The sequence below is a fragment of the Chiloscyllium plagiosum genome, chromosome 1 (genome assembly GCF_004010195.1).
Source record: "Chiloscyllium plagiosum isolate BGI_BamShark_2017 chromosome 1, ASM401019v2, whole genome shotgun sequence".
Taxonomy (NCBI): Eukaryota; Metazoa; Chordata; class Chondrichthyes; order Orectolobiformes; family Hemiscylliidae; genus Chiloscyllium; species Chiloscyllium plagiosum.
The window spans coordinates 154,987,897-155,005,048 of NC_057710.1; the positions used below are offsets into that span (position 1 = coordinate 154,987,897).

The 17,152-nt window shown below is 42.1% G+C and overlaps 1 protein-coding gene across 4 annotated transcripts in view; it reads left to right on the plus strand.

The window, feature by feature from the left end:
* The window catches only part of arfip1 (ADP-ribosylation factor interacting protein 1 (arfaptin 1)), a 206,456-nt gene that overhangs the window by 59,118 nt on the left and 130,186 nt on the right, over positions 1 to 17,152 (plus strand). For 3 of the 4 annotated variants that reach the window (XM_043699966.1, XM_043699976.1, XM_043699985.1), the window contains exon 2: positions 10,359 to 10,468. The exons of the other annotated variant lie outside the window; for it this stretch is intronic. In XM_043699966.1, coding sequence (XP_043555901.1) covers positions 10,361 to 10,468 — 108 coding nt within the window. In that variant the 5' untranslated portion in view covers positions 10,359 to 10,360. The remainder of the gene's footprint in view (positions 1 to 10,358; positions 10,469 to 17,152) is intronic. 4 annotated transcript variants of the gene reach the window in all.

The following is a 17,152-nucleotide window of genomic DNA, read 5'->3' on the forward strand; positions in this document are numbered from 1 at the left end:
CACTCTCACACACACTCACACACACTCACACTCACAAATGATCACACTCACAAATGATCACACTCACAAATGATCACACTCACAAATGATCACACTCTCTCAGATCCTCTCTCAGAAACACGTGCACCCTCACTCAGGCACACAACTTCAGAGGCATATACTCTGACACACTCACGCACACACTCTCGCACGTACGCACACCCTCTCACTCACTCCCCCAATCACATGCGCTCTCTCTCTCTCCCTCTCACACACATATAAGTCGATGGGGGTATTTACTTTCCCAACGTTTTGTTACCCTACTAGGTAACATCTTCAGTGGGCCTCAGGCAAAGCAATGCTGAAAATTCCTGCTTTCTATTTATATGTTTGAGTTTCTTTAGGTTGGTGATGTTATTTCCTGTGGTGAAGTCATTTCCTGTTCCTTTTCTCAGGGGGTGGTAGATGGGGTCTAACTCGATGTGTTTGTTGATAGAGTTCTGGTTTTCACCACAGGAAATAATAACATCTCCAACCCAAAGAAGCCCAAACATATAAATAGAAAGCAGGAATTTTCAACATTGCTTTGCGTGAGGCCCACTGAAGATGTTGCCTAGTACGAACCGTCTGGAAATGAACCTTCCAGCTCAGCGAGCAAACCTACATCCAAAACCTCAACCTGAGCTACAAATCTTCTCAAAACTCACTGGGGGGAAATTTACATTTGCAGATTTGTATTTGTGGGTGCATTTTATATTGTTCAAAAAGCACACAATCTGTAGGCAGTCAGTCCATGTGACATTTTATAAATTCCGACTTTGGGAATAGAACCAGTCTGACCAAGGTTGGGATGCAGACAGACCCTAACCACACACCTTTAATACATTGTCTGAGGTGAGATGTCAACTTTTCTGTATAAAACCTTATATTATCTTGGGACTGTGACTTGAAAGAAGTTCTGGAATTTACATATTAATCATTGAAATCTGCATCCCCATTCGAAGTGATTAAAGACTTAACAGCAGTCAAGGTTTGTTCAATACTTTGCATCAGTTGTATGACACTTTAATTTTTTACTACAAATTCTGTGTCCTATGATCCAGCCTCACTAGCTACTTGACAAAAGCTTGTACTTCCAAATAACCTGGTGTTGTAAGCTGTAACCTGGTGTTGTGTGATTCAGCTGTTTGTGTTTTCAGGATCTCTGAACTAAAAGTGGTAAACTGCACCATCTTGTGGCTGTTTGTAAACATTACCTCTGAAATATTTACTTCATTTGAATTAACTCCACAAATTCTTTTAGCTGTTGATTATTATTCACTTGGTACATCAAAACAATTAAATAACTTTGTATTGATTATTTTCTTTAGTTTTTTCATTTTCTGCACAACTTAAATATTGCTGTGTGGTTTCTCCCTACACCTGATGTAAGTGAAACAACTGGTGCAGATTTAGAACTGGGCGAGTGTGAGTGCAGTTCAAGAAACTGCAAAATATAGGTATCTGCTGAGCAAAAAGGAATATCTTCAATAACAGGAGCTGAAGTAGAGAGATATAAAAGAAACAAATAACAATTAACAAGTCATGGAGATGTACAGCATGGAAACAGACCCTTCGGTCCAACCCGTCCATGCCAACCAGAAATCCCCCAGCCCACCTAGTCCCACCTGCCAGCACCCTGCCCATATCCCTCCAAACCTTTCCTATTCATATACCCATCCAAATGCCTCTTAAATGTTGCAATTGTACCAGCCTCCACCACTTCCTCTGGCAGCTCATTCCATACACGTACCACCCTCTGTGTGAAAATGTTGCCCCTTAGGTCTCTTTTATATCTTTCCCCTCTCACCCTAAACCTATGCCCTCTAGTTCTGGACTTCCTGACCCCAGGGAAAAGACTTTGTCTATTTATCCTATCCATGCCCCTCATAATTTTGTAAACCTCTATAAGGACACCCCTCAGCCTCCGATGCTCCAGGGAAAACAGCCCCACCTTTTTCAGCCTCTCCCTGTATCTCAAATCCTCCAACCCTGGCAACATACTTGTAAATCTTTTCTGAACTCTTTCAGGTTGCACAACATCTTTCTGATAGGAAGAAGACCAGAATTGCACACAATATTCCAACAGTGGCCTAACAAATGTCCTGTACAGCCGCAACATGACCTCCCAACTCCTGTACTCAATAGTCTGACCAATAAAAGAAAGCATACCAAACGCCGCCTTCACTATCCTATCTACCTGCGACTCCACTTTCAAGGAGCTATGACCTTCACTCCAAGGTCTCTTTGTTCAGTAACACTCCCTAGGACCTTACCATTAAGTGTATAAGTCCTGCTAAGATTTGCTTTCCCAAAATGCAGCACCTCGCATTTATCTGAATTAAACTCTATCTGCCAATTCTCGGTCCATTTGATTAAGATCCTGTTGTAATCCGAGGTAACCTGCCACTTCTCAGCCCATTGGCCCATCTGGTCCAGATCCTGTTGTAATCTGAGGTAACCCTCTTCACTGTCCACTACACCTCCAATTTTGGTGTCATCTGCAAACTTACTAAATATACCTCTTATGCTCACATCCAAATCATTTATGTAAATAACAAAAGGTAGAGGACCCAGCACCGATCCTTGTGGCACTCCACTGGTCACAGGCCTCCAGTCTGAAAAACAACCCTCCACCACCACCCTCTGTCTTCTACCTTTGAGCCAGTTCTGTATCCAAATGGCTAGTTCTCCCTGTATTCCATGAGATCTAACCTTGCTAATCAGTCTCCCATGGGGAACCCTGTCAAACGCCTTACTGAAGTCCACATAGATCACATCTACCACTCTGCCCTCATCAATCCTCTTTGTTACTTCTTCAAAAAACTCAATCAAGTTTGTGAGACGTGATTTCCTACGCACAAAGCCATGTTGACTATTTATTCCTGATGAAGGGCTTTTACCCCGAAACATCGATTTTACTGCTCCTTGGATGCTGCCTGAACTGCTGTGCTCTTCCAGCACCACTAATCCAGAATCTGGTTTCCAGCATCTGCAGTCATTGTTTTTACCTTGTTGATTTTAACCCTACTGCGTATCCTCTTGCAAGGATGCCTGCCTTGAAGAAGTTTTCCTCCTCTCTCTACAAGAATCTCAGGGAGTCTCTCTCTCACTGCAACTCCCAGGTCATTTCCTCAGCCCTGAAGCTCTTCAACCATGTCCTGAAACAAACTCGCTACTACAGCCACATCTGCTTCCTCAGTGCCTGCCTCCGTAACGAACTCATCCCACATGGACTCCGGACCACCTTTAAACCAGCAGAGTTCGGACCCGAACAGGACAAACAGTACAGACTACAGATTCAAAAACACCAGCAACAGTTCTCCTTCAAGATCCTCCGCTCCACGCTTGCAGCAATGCGCTGGCACCTAACTCCTCTACAGTCAGCCCTGCCTCAGCTGAGGGCCACAAAAGCTTTATTCCTGATGAAGGGCTTTTGCCCGAAACGTCAGTTTTACTGCTCCTCGGATGCTGCCTGAACTGCTGTGCTCTTCCAGCACCACTAATCCAGAATCTGGTTTCCAGCATCTGCAGTCATTGTTTTTACCTATCCCTAATCAGTCCTTGCCTTTCCAAATACATGTACATCCTGTCCCTCAGGATTCCCTCCAACAACCTGCCCACCACTGATGTCAGGCTCACTGGTCTATAGTTCCCTGGCTTGTCTTTACCGCCCTCCTTAAACAGTAGCACCACATTTGCCCACCTCCAGTCTTCCGGCACCTCACCTGTGACTATCAATGATACAAATATCTCAGCAAGAGACCCAGCAATCATTTCTCTAGCATCCCACAGAGTTCTCGGGTACACCTGATCAGGTCCTGGGGATTTATCCACCTTTACGTGTTTCAAGATATCCAGCACTTTTTTTCTGTAACATGGACATTTTGGAAGATGTCACCATCTATTTCCCTACAGTCTATATTTTCCATATCCTTTTCCACAGTAAATACTGATACAAAATATTCATTTAGTATCTGTCCCATTTTCTGCGGCTCCACACAAAGGCCGCCTTGCTGATCTTTGAGGGGCCCTATTCTCTCCCTAGTTACTCTTTTGTTCTTAATGTATTTGAAAAACCCTTTGGATTCTCCTTAACTCTCTTTGCCAAAGTTATCTCATGTCACCTTTTTGCCCTCCTGATTTCCCTCTTAAGTTTCCTGCTATTTCCTTTATACTCTTCTAAGGATTCACTCAATCTATCCTGTCTTTACCTTACATATGCTTCCTTCTTTTTCTTAACCAAACCCTCAATTTCTTTAGTCATCCAGCATTCCCTATACCTACCAGCCTTCCCTTTCACTCTGACAGGAATATACTTTCTCTGGATTCTTGTTATCTCATTTCTGAAGGCTTCCCATTTTCCAGCCGCCCCTTTACCTGCGAACATCTGCCTCCAATCAGCTTTCGACCACCAGTACCCCTCTCTTATTATCAGTTTGAGACCCAGATTGTTTAAATTCTGGGCCTGCATTTAAATTCCACTGGCTCAGAGCAACTGGCTGACACTTGATGTTGGAGAGGGAAAATATACGATTTCTCTTTGCAGCTCACAGCAACAGCACAGCTACAAGGCCCCTTGTATTCCTCAACAGTGTGTTAATTCTGACTTTAGTTTATTGTACATGTGTTGCATCTGGAATAGGTGGCTTGAGCTCCTTGTAGCAGTTCCTTTGGGATTGATGTCTGTTTATAATGGTTGTGTATTAAATGCTGATGTTCTTCTGGTGGTTATTAAATATTCACCCAACTATTTGTCCTTAATATTCTTCCAGCTATGAAGGATGATGGCCATACATTAATATATCCATTAAGATTGGGGTGGTGAGGATGCCTTCACACTGCACACTTTGGCTGATAGCTGAACAGGCTAATCCTTGAGAGACAGGTATGGCACATGAAGATACCAGGCATCATTAAGAGTTGATAGATGGAAATGTGTTGCTGGAAAAGCGCAGCAGGTCAGGCATCATCTAGGGAACAGGAGAATCGACGTTTCGGGCATTAGCCCTTCTTCAGGAATGAGGGAAGCTTTCCTAACCTGCACTGCCTTCCTAACCTGCGAATTCAGCACCGCCTTCCTAACCTGAGATCTTCTTCCCGCCCTCTCCGCCCCTACCCCAGTCTGACCTATCACCCTCACCTTGACCTCTTTCCACCTATCACATTTCCGACGCCCCTCCCCCAAGTCCCTCCTCCCTACCTTTTATCTTAGCCTGCTGGACACACTTTCCTCATTCCTGAAGAAGGGCTTATGCCCGAAACGTCGATTCTCCTGTTCCCTGGATGTTGTCTGACCTGCGCTTTTCCAGCAACACATTTTCAGCTCTTGTCTCTGCCTGCCCTGACTGACTCGCTTCTGTTCTCAACTGTACCAGTCTCAGCTTGATCTCTTTCCTCACTGTTTCCCTGGGTGCCTACCCCTCTTACACTTCCTGGAGCTAACCCATCTATGTGACTGTATCTGAGACTTTCCCCCCTTCCTATAACTGCCATCCATCACATACTGTTGCTGTTGCAAATTCCTCATCGCTTCTAACTGTCTCTCCAACTGATCAATTCGATCTGATAAGATTCGCAACCAGCAGCATCTATGGCAGATATAATCCGCAGTAACCCTTAACCTCTCTTTAAACTCCCACATCTGACAAGAAGTACATATCGCTGCAAAGGCCATTTTTGCTCCTTCACAATCTACAGACCCAGAAAATAACAGTCTTATTCCTGTACAAACACTGCCCCAGGTTAAATTAATAGTTATGGCTTATATTTTAAGTTTAATCAAGAGACATATCTCCAAAAACATATAATCAAGAAAGAGCCCACTGTACTTACTACTGCAGACTTTCTGTAGGCCACACTTAAAACCTACAAATAACTTATCTCTTTCTGTGCTGTGAGCTTAGCTCAACAGTTCCTCCAAGATTAGTTGTGAATTTCACTGTTTGTTAATTTTCCCAGATGCACTCCGATGTCCAGCGACACACGGATTCAAACAGCAAAGGCAGTGTCAGTTTCTCTCTTTCTCTCTCCTGCACCGTCCTCACCACGTGCTTCCTTTGTCTATTCTTCTTCCTTTTAAAACTGCTGTTGTTTTGACTTTTTTTCCCAAAGTTCCAAAACAATGCAACAGCATATAAAACAGTAACTCCTGTTCCTGGAATTTGAAGAAATCACCTCCAGCACCTAAAATACCTCAAAAAAAAAAGGAGCAGCTGTTACAGCCAGACATTTTTTCCATCCTCCATTTTGGATTACCCAGAATCCTTTGTGAGTGAAAGTAACATTTTGATCGCTAATCAGAGACAACAGCATGTTGTTTTGTGTATAAATATATTCAGAATTATATTAGTGTATGGAAAAGGTTATCCAAGTATCTGTGTTCCATTATATTTTAAGTATTCTGTATCTCAATAAAAGTCAAGCGTATGACCCAAATTGCTTTTCAAAATCCTGACTTTGTTCCGTTGAATTTTGCAGAACACTCTTTATGCCAACATTTCTAATGTGGAAAGTCTATGAAAAATATGTTGGCTCTTTGTTTTTCCTGAGACAAGTGGTTAAATGTCATTTTGTAATTGCTGGTTGAGGGTGGTGTTTGTCAACGAAATATTGTAGATTAATAGAAACCTAGAAACGAGGAGTAGACCGTTTGGACCTTTGAGTCTGCTACGCCATTCACAGAATCATGGCTGTTCCTATTTCCTAATGCTTATTTCTCCTTTTTCCCAATACCCCTGATTCCTTTAAAATCTAGAAATTTATATATCTTTCTTAAATATATTCAGTGGTTTGGCCTTCATAGCCTTCTGTCCTCGAGAATTCCACAGGTTCACTCTCCTTTGAGTGATGAAAATTTTCTTCCTCTCAGTTCGAAATGATTTACCCCATTTCCTGAGTCTATGACCCCTGGTTCTCGACTCCCCATGCAGGGAAAGATCCTCCCTGCGTCCAATCTGTCCAAGCCTGTTCAGATTTTATAAGTTTCATTCAGATCCCCCCCATATTCTTTGAAACTCCAAAGAATATAGAGCCAATTGAACCAAACTATCCTCATTGGACAGGCTTGCTATCTCCAGAATCATCTTTGTGAACCTCCGCTGTACTTTTCTACGCAAAGTATGTTGTTTCTTGGATAGAGAGACCAAAACTACATGCAATACTCCAGGTATGAGTTCATCAAGACCCTGTATGACTTCAGTGAGATATTCCTACTTTTAAACTCAATCCTCTTGCAATGAGTGCCAATATATCAGTCGTTTTCCTAATTATTTGTTGCATCTGCCTGTCTAATTGACCAGTGAACAAGAACACCCCAGATCCCTTCGCACACTTCCCAATATAACAATATTTAAGTAATACTCTTCTGCTTTTCACACTGATGTGTACAACTTCACATTTAGCCACATTATACAGAATCTGCCATGTCTCTGCCCACTCATTTGTCTAAATCACCTTGAAACCTCTTTGCATGCTCCTCACGACTTTCACCCCCACCTAATTTTGTGTCATCACCAAACTTAAAGATGTTGCATGTGGTCCTCCCATCTGGATCATTTATATAGATCATGAATAGTGGGGCTTTGAGCACTGATCCTTGCAGTTCTCCACAACACACTCTGCCTGCCACTTGAAAAAGGACTCCATTTCTATTCCCTACTGTTGCCTGTCTCTCAACCAACTCTCCATCTGCTTTAATGTATTAGCCCCAGTTAATGTGTTTTAATTTTGTCCACTAACCTCTAGCGATGGACAGTTTCTCTTGATTTTTTGCATCGAGGCTCCTCATGATTTTGAACACACATCAAGCCTCCTCTCAATCTTTGCTCAGAGAAAAGGAACTCCAGTTTCTTCAGTCTATCCAAGCAACTGAAATCCCTCATTCTTGGAAATGTGTTTGTGAAGCCTTGCTATTGTGTGGAGGGGAGGAGTTTCACTGAGTCTTCTGTCAGCAAGGAGTATGGAGAGCCTGAGTGAAACAAAGTACTTAAATTTGAATGTTCACATTTATTTGATTTTTTATGTATTAAACTGTAGTTGTGTGCTAAAGGTTTCCATGCGTTATTGCTTGTCTTGGTGCCTGGAGGCACGGTAATTTTCAAACAGTAAAATGGGTCACATGTGAGGGCCTTTTTGTTTTGGGAAGATTCTGCTGCTGAGGTGGATGACAAAAGCAGTACTGATTGTGTTAAAGTTGATAGTGATGTTGAGAGCACTGGAGGCACTTCAAGCACCATTTCAGAGCAACCAACAACATTTCGAAACTCCTATACATTAAAAGCCTCTTAATTTACCAGTAACTGCTTGATTATTTCTTTCAGAAAGTACTTTTATACAACGCTAAGACGGCAACCTATTTTGATTTTGCACTGTGTATAAAATGCACTCATGATTCCAGATGCGTGTTTTCCTAAAACGGATATGGGTTTCTGAAAAATGGCAGTATTTCTGTTGTGTGTGTGTGTGTGTCGCAGGCTGGCTGGTGCCGCTGTGAAGATGGGATACTGAGCTGCCACCTTGGACTGTTGCAGTCCACCTGGTTTACCTATACTGCCATCACAAAGGGAGTTCCAAGACTCTAACCTGGTGACAGTGAAGAAATGTTGACTTAATCCTGTTTTGGAACTATGTGTGACTTTGTGAGGAACATGTAGGCCATGAGGTGTTCCTATCCATGGGCCACCCTTGCCCAGTTTGCAAGCTTGCTGGTTTGAAAGTTGTTATCAATGGAGCTTTGGAGTGTACCTGCGGAACACCTTGTGGATGTTGCACACTGGTGTCTCCGTGTAATAATAGTAAAGGAAACACTTGCTCGCTTTCAGGCAGTCCCTGGGTTTTGATCGGGTTTCATTCCTGAATCTGTTCGCAAGTCAATTTGTAAAGACGTTGGAGCACAATGCAGGGCAATATAAAGCAGCCATTCATCAGTATTGAATATGGACAGTTGATATGTCAGATATTTAAAACTCGACCCCTGTATGGGATTGCCTTTGTAAGTTGTATGTCGGTAAATCTGGAACCCCAGTTTAAGTGGGTCACATTGTTTTAAATGTCTTGTGTATTTTTAGGGCAGCACTCATCCAGGCAAGTAGGGTGTATTCTATCGTACCCCTGACATCAACCTTGTCAATGGTGAACAACCTTTGGGAGGTTGACTGTAGAATTTCCAGCCTAAATATGGTCTGTGGAGTTACGTTTCTGACCAGTATCACTCCAAAGTTGTTGATTGGGGATTCGGTGATGGTAATGTTGAATGCGAAGGGGTAATTGTTAAAAACTGTCCTGCTGGACATGGTCAATTCTCTGATGTAAATCCAGCAATGAATAGCTTATATAAAATAAAAGCCACATTGGGAATAGATGGGTATGTGGAATCTAAAGTATAAATAAATCAGCCATGATCTTACTGAGTGGCAGAACAGACTCAGGTAACTGGCCTCTTTCTACTTCTACGTCATATCTGAGATTCTCAGGTCTGGAATTGATGAAAGCTCATTGACCTGAAATGCTAACTTCTGTCTCAGCGATATTGTCTGACCTGTTGTATATTTCAATCATTTCCTGTTTTAATTTCAGCTTTCCAGTATCCACAGTATTTTGCCTGTGTGTTAATGTATTCCTTGTAACTGAGCTGTGAATATGTTGTCACTTGCTTTTCTTATGGCAAATGGTGAAACAATTGTTCATTTTAAAAATAATGTGTAGTTTCCACTGAACAGACAGATGATTGGCCATTGTCAAAATGAGGCGCTGGAAAAGCACAGCTGGCCAGGCAATATCCAAGGAGCAGGAGAGTTGATGTTTCGAGCATAAGCTCTTCATCTATTCCTGATGAAGAGCTAATGCTCAAAACTTTGACTCTCCTGCTCCTTGGATATTTTCTGACCGGCTGTGCTTTTCCAGCGCCTCACTGATTCTGATCTCCAGCATCTGCAGTCCTCACTTTCTCCGAGATGATTGGCTGTTGCTGATTCAGTCATCACTTCCAGCCAATGGTTGGCTGTAAACAGTAGATTTTGGGATGGGAAGGGGAAGAAGGCAGTATATTTGTGGTCAAAATTGAGCATTAAATTGAGCTTTAAGAATCATAAATTAAAAAACACTCAGTCACCAAGGTTTTAGATATTAGCCTAAAAATATCCTTGATCAGTATTCATTTTGTGGGCGGTGCCATAAGTAGTCTAGACGAGCTCTTGCTGTAAGCATTAGTTAAGACATTTTCCTTTCAACTTGCATTTAATAGTTGTCAATTTTAAATGTAGGTTCTTGGACATGTTCCTTTGTTGATGTTGTTTAAAAGTACATCCTGCATTTGGCCAATGCGTTTTTTTTGTTTTCAGGAATGTCTGAAAGTGCCACGTCTGCTGCTGGTGGGGCTTCGGGTCTGGCTGTAGCTTCCCATGCAACTGCAGCTGAAATGCATGCACCAGGTTCTGAGACCGGCTCTGAGGTTATTATCAAATTATATATCTTATCAAATCAGCCCACCATTATCTAATCAAATGGATTTGTTTTAAAATTACAGTCATAACCGAACTGACATCAGTGGGTATCCAAGAGCTTTATGAGCAGGCACAGCGATGTTTTTAAACAAATATATACTGAATTATCACATCCTTTGTACAATGCAATGTGGGTGGGGAAGCCATTGAAAAACGTTCTGAACTGTTGCCATTGGCTGCTGTGTGTCTACATAATTACAATGTGCAAACACAAGTGAGATAAAATAAGAAAGCAGTGTAACTGTTGGTGAGGTCAATGTATTTTGGCAGGACACAAGAAGAAATTGCTGTTACTTATTTAATAGGACATTAGGGTATTTGACGTGCCTTTGACTATGTGAAACCCAAGTTTAATACCTTGTTTGAAAGATGAACATTTTTGAATTCTGAAGTCGCCGGGACCTTAATAACAACTGATTTACATCTCTGTTCTTGAAGACATTTCAGCAACCATTTGTGGTACTGTGTGGTTAAGTTTGGATGTTGGGTGAGGGTAGTTCTGATCTCTGCTCTGTTTCCCTGGTAATAAACGGCACACTGCGTGTCAAGACTTACACAAGTAGCCACTGTACAAGTTACATGGGGAAAAATGCAAAGAAATTGTTTTTGAATTCTGTGACACATTCTATTAGTAGAAAATTGTTATATACCCTTTTTGAAATTAATCATTTATTCTTCTAAATCATCCCAGCTGTTCTGATGGTCAGAACCATCTTGTTGCAGTTTTGTGTAGGACCAGAAGAGGGAATAAAAGCTCTGAACTAAAATGAAAAATCTGTGCCTTACTGTTGCTAATTTGTATCTGAAAAGGGAAGAGTATTGAATTAAAATTTAACTAAGGCTGGTATTCCAGACATCCCTCTGTTTAGAGATTCATGTTCAGAGCTGGAAAGACAGTTAAAGTTTTACAAGGGAAGCATATTGTTTAGAAGAAGATTTTGTATTTTTGACAAAATATATCCACCAGTATGCAGGTATGATGTCTTTTACTGACCTTTTGAGTCCATTGAAGTTAGTATATTCGTCATTCCAATGGGAACTATTTTAGTTTGACTTCAAAAAAGACTTATGACATCACACTTCCATGATAATGTCCTCTTCCTGTTTAACTGCATGGTTTGAGTGACGCGTTGTGTCCCTTGCAAACATCAGTGGTTTATCCTGTGGTGTACATTTACGCAGGTAACAAGTAACAATCTATAGTTTTAGAATGCTTGCTGCTGCCAGTGTGTGTACAATGACTTCTAGCTGAGATTATGTGGTTGAGAAAAGCCTGCATTTGTCACAGTTGTAATTTTAAGTATCATTGCCCAAACTGTGTCACTAAAACATGATGTGTAGTTAAGAACGTGGGAGTGAGAGATTGCAGCTGCTGTGGAGTTGTGGGAGATCTATCTCTTTCTTCAAGGTACTTTTCACCTTGATATTTATCCAGAAGATCATCTTCAAACTAAATACATTTTCTTGCCACAGATCCTGGATTAATTTACTGTTCTGAAACTGATAAGTCTGATTCCAGGTTGATGCAAGGACATGATGTTATAGACTGTGAAGGGTCCAAAGTAGGTTTGTTTGGACCACTTTGATTTACTAACAAGTGAGTTCAAGTATGGTGGCTCAGGGGCCCAGGTTTGATTCCAGCCTTGGGCGACTGACTGTGTGGAGTTTGCACATTCTCCAAGTATCTGCGTGGGTTTCCTCCGGGTGTTCTGGTTTCCTTCCACAGTCCAAAGATGTGCAGGTTAGGTGAGTTGGCCATGCTAAATTGCCCGTAGTGTTAGTCAATTAGTCAGATGGAAATGGGTCTGGGTGAGTGTGGACTCGTTGAGTTGAAGGGCCTGTTTCCACATTGTAGGGAATCTAATCTAATCTTAAAAAAAACTAGCCTAACTTGGAGAAAGGGAAATTAGAATGTCCTAATGGTCACATTGCAGAAATATTGAGATTTTGAAGGACCAGAGGCAAACTTGGAATGTTTTTACATTTGAAGCTCATTTTGTAGTTTATCATGAAACATGTACATTCTCAATTCATATTGGTGTCTTCAGAGGTTTCTCTGCTATAATCACCTCTATTATTTGACAGCATTATTTCTTCATTCTTGTCATGTAAGCTTATAACGATAAATCCTGAATCTATTTGCCTTTTTAATGGAATTTCCGAACCACAGTAGTTGAACATGGTAAAGTTATGAGTAAAGTCAGAGTTAGTGGAGTTGGGAGAATGGGTGGCAGAATGGATAACCGGCCGGCTGCAAACCAAATTAGAAGTTAAAGGCAAATACTGCTGTTCAGAATGGGAGAAGGTAGAGAGTGGTTCCACTGGGACCATTGCTGTTCACCAACTACACTAAGAATGTAATTTTGGAATCTATGCAATTTATACATTCATGGACATAATCAAATTGGGTAGGGAAGATGTTATCAATATGAATGGCAGCAGATTAAATAAATAAACTTCAAAAATGGAGGTAGAATTAGCAAATAAATTTCAGTAGCAAAATATGAGTTATTTACATTTTGGTAAGAAAGTAAAGGATTATTGTGTGGAAAATACAATTCTAAGTGGAATTAAGAATATAGAAATCCGGGAGTACGTATACCAGCAAGTCATTCCTGAATCCCCTTTAGAATTAGAGTTATATCCTTCGCGTCATTCCTCATTGATCTAACAACATGTATCACTTTGCATATCCCAACATTAAATTTAATCTGCCACTGGCCATCTGCTGCCTTAAAGTCTAAAGTTTCACAATTCTTCCAAGTTATGTCACATGGAGGTAGTAACACAGGTTAGTAAAGCCTTCTGACAAAAGGAAACAGTGGCATTAAAAGAAGGCATCAGAATAGGTGGTACGGTGGCTCAGTGGTTAGCACTGCTGCCTCACAGGACCAAGGTCCCAGGTTCGATTCCAGCCTCGGGCAACTGTCTGTGTGGAGTTTGCACATTCTCCCCATGTCTGCGTGGGTTTCCTCTGGGTGCTGCGGTTTCCTCCCACAGTCCAAAGATGCACAGGTCAAGTGAATGCCCATGCTAACTTGCCCATTGTGTTAGGTGCATTAATCTTCTGTGGGTCGGTGTGGACATGTTGGGCTGAAGGGCCTGTTTCCACACTGTAGGGAATCTAATCTAATCTAAAATCTGGCTGTATTTAAATTGATAAGTCACCAGCACCAGATCAGATGTGTCTGGTATTGCTGACAAAAGGGTACTGAGGTAACAGAGGGGATTGATGAAGATAATGTGGAAATGATAAACTGTCACATAATTTTGTCAGCAAAGGCCAGTGGTTGCATGGCAGGTTTGAGAGTAGTGGTAAATGTTTGTTTTTGTACTTGGGGAAGGTTTGCAATGGGTTTTCCCAAACCACTGTTTTTCTTGATCTGTTAATGATCTTGAATTGGAAGTGCAGGGTACAATTTCAGAACTTGCAGGAAATGTTTGCAAGATTGATTCCAGAGTTGAGAGACTTAAGTGGATGCCTTGGAGAAGTTGTGCCTGTTTTGCTTGGGAAAGGTTAAGAGGGGTCAAAATAATGAGGGGTCAAAAGGTAGGAGTTAGTTCCTGTTATGGTATGCCTCTGGGCAGGTGGGGGAGGGGGAGGTTGTCCGGAACCAGGGTGTCACAGTTCAAGGATAAGGGGTAAGCCTTATAGGTCTGAGAAGAAGCATTTCTTCACCCAGTGAGTGGTAAGCCTGTGGAATTCATGACCGCAATGTGGTTGAGGCAAAAACATTGTTATTTTCAAGGAGGTGTAGGTAACTCCAGTGCCGACGGGGATGAAGTAATATGGGTAAGGTAGGATGAGGGCATTGAGCTTGATCAGCCATGATTGTTTTGAATGACAGAGCAGGTACCAGGAGTAATTCATGCTCGTATCTTGTACGTTTCTATGTTACACTCATAGTTAGATGAGGAAAACTGGGAGGAGGCTTGAATGGAACCTAAATGCAGCTATGAACATGTTAAGTCAATGGAATCTTGTAACTTGCACTTACAGGAAGTTATATTTTCATAAAGATTACTTCTCATTTAATTTGATTTATTGTTGTCACATGTACCTAAGTTTTGTTCTGCGAGCAGTACAGGCAGATCCTAACCAACAAGGACGTGCAAATCATGGGGTGCTTAGATAGTGTGAGGCATACAAGGTTAGGACTGGTTCTGGAGTTGCACAAAAGCAAGGTCAACATTTGATTTAAAATTTGGTCCATTTAGTAGTGTTATAACAACAGAGAAGAAGCTGTTATTGAATCTGTCGGTGCTTGTGGTCAAGCTTCTTTTGCCTGATGGGAGAGGTTGTAGGAGAACATTGTCGGGGTGGGAGGTTTGATGATATTAGCAACCTTTTCTGCAGCAAGAAGAAACGTTTGGAGTCCATGAATGGGAGGTTGGTTCCTCTGGTGGTCTGGGCTATGGACACCAGTTTCGATAGTTTCTTACAGTCCTGGGCAGAGCAGTAGCCATACCAAGCTGTTATGCACCTGGATAGTATTCTTTCTGTGTTGCATCCGTAACAATTGGTGACGATCCTAATGGACATGCTGAATTTAATCGGCCTCTTGAGGAAGAAGTAGCATTACTGTGCAACTTTGACTGTCCTATCTACATGGGAAGTCCAGGACAGACTGTTGGTCGTCATCACTCCAAGGAACCTGACACTTTCGACCCACTCCACCTCAACTCTGGCCATGTTAATAGGGGCGTGTTCTCCTCCTTTTTCCCTGTAGTTAGTGATCAGTTCTTTTTGTTTTGCTGCCTTTTGAGAGAGAGATTGTTAGCATTGCACCACAGCACCAAATACTCTATCTCCTTCCTATATTCTGACTCATCATTGTTTGATATCTGACCTGCAATCGTGTTGCCATCAGCAAACTTGTAGAAGGCGCTCGTATGAAATTTGGTTACCTAGTCGTGAGTGTACAGGCAGTACAGAAGGGGACTGAGTTTGCATACTTGTAGGCACCACTGTTAAGGAATTTTGTTGTCTATTTTAACTGATTGCAGTCTGTGGGTCAGGAAGCTGAGGATCCAGTTGCAAAGGGCAGGGTCAAGTCATGGATCCTGGAGTTTTGAGATTAGGCTGGTAGGTATTGTGGTGTTGAAGGTGGAGCTGTGGTCAGTGACTTGGAGCCTGATGTAGGTGTCCTTGTCATTCAGATGTTTCAGGATGAGAGTACGGCTAGGGAAATGGCATCCACTGTGGACCTGTTTCGCTGGTAGGCAAATTGCAGGGGATCAAGGCAAGCTGGGAAGCTAGAGTTCATGTGGGTCATGCCCACCCTCTCTAAGCAGGTCATGATTATGGAAGTCAGAGCGAATGTCTTGTAATTGTTGAGGTACATTGCGCATGTTTTCTTTGGTACTGGGGTAAGGGTGGTCTTCTGAATCAGGTGGGGACTTCAGATTTCAGCAAGATGGTATTACTCATGTTAGTGTTACATAAAACATTATGCTGTTTTAGGGAATATTGTACAATGGAAAATACAATGTGTCATTCTACTGTGAAGATTAATTTTCTTCCTTTATAAAGTTAACAGTCAAGTCTTCGCCTCCTCATGCTACTGTACACTTAGAACATGTCACGGCTCAAATTGCACAATGCAATATTGTAGCATATTACTTTCTAAAAAAAAACTCTCGTTTGTATTTGCATGAATTAGTGCTATCAGTTTCCACTATCGTTCAAAGCAGCCTTTAACATAATTGATGGAGTTTTTTAAAAAAAAGTTAGTCAATGTACCAACTCTCTTATTAAATGCTGCTTTTCAGATCATAGAATGAAGTCCATCAGGACAGCAGCACTTGTCAGCCCCCAGCTCTAACCATTTACAGTGTCACTTACCTGGTGATTGTGGTTTTCCCAGCTCCTCTCTCCCTCCCTGATTTATAATTACTTCTCGTATCTCTTTAGTGAAGACTGATGCAAAATATCTGTTCAATTTGTCGATCATTTCCTTATTTTTCTATCAGTGCTAACTTAACTCTTTTGTTCTTTAGTTGAACAGTGTGGTGCTGGAAAAGGTGCTGGAATTCCTGAAGAAGGGCTTATGCCTGAAACATCGATACTCCTGCTCCTCGGATGCTGCCTGGCCTGCTGTGCTTTTCCAGCACCAACTGTTCAACTCTGGTCTCCAGCATCTGCAGTCCTCACTTTCTCCTTTTCTTTTCTTTTGTTCTTTAAATGTTTACAGAAACAAGTCTCTTTGTTTTTATATTTCTGACTAGCTTTTGCTCCTGATGGGCGGGGAAGGGGGCTGAGAGACAAATAGGAGGGGAATGGATGGGGGCTCAGCTAACTGGGAATGCGATAGGTACATGCAGGTGGTGGAGGGGGGGTGATGGTGATAGGTCAGAGTGGAGGGTGGAGCAGATAGGTGGGAAGGACAGTTACAGAAGGCGGTGTTGAGTTGGAGGGTTGGATCTGGGATAGGTGGGGGAGGGGAGATGAGGAAACTTATGAAATGGACATTGCCGTGTGGTTGGAGGGTCCCAAGATGAGGTGTTCCTCCTCCAGGCATCAGATAGCTTGAATTTGATGGTGGAGGAGGCCTAGGACTTGTATGTCCTTGGCGGTATTGAAGTGGCCAGCTTACAGGGCGTGTGTGTGAGCGCGCGCGCGCGTCAGAGAT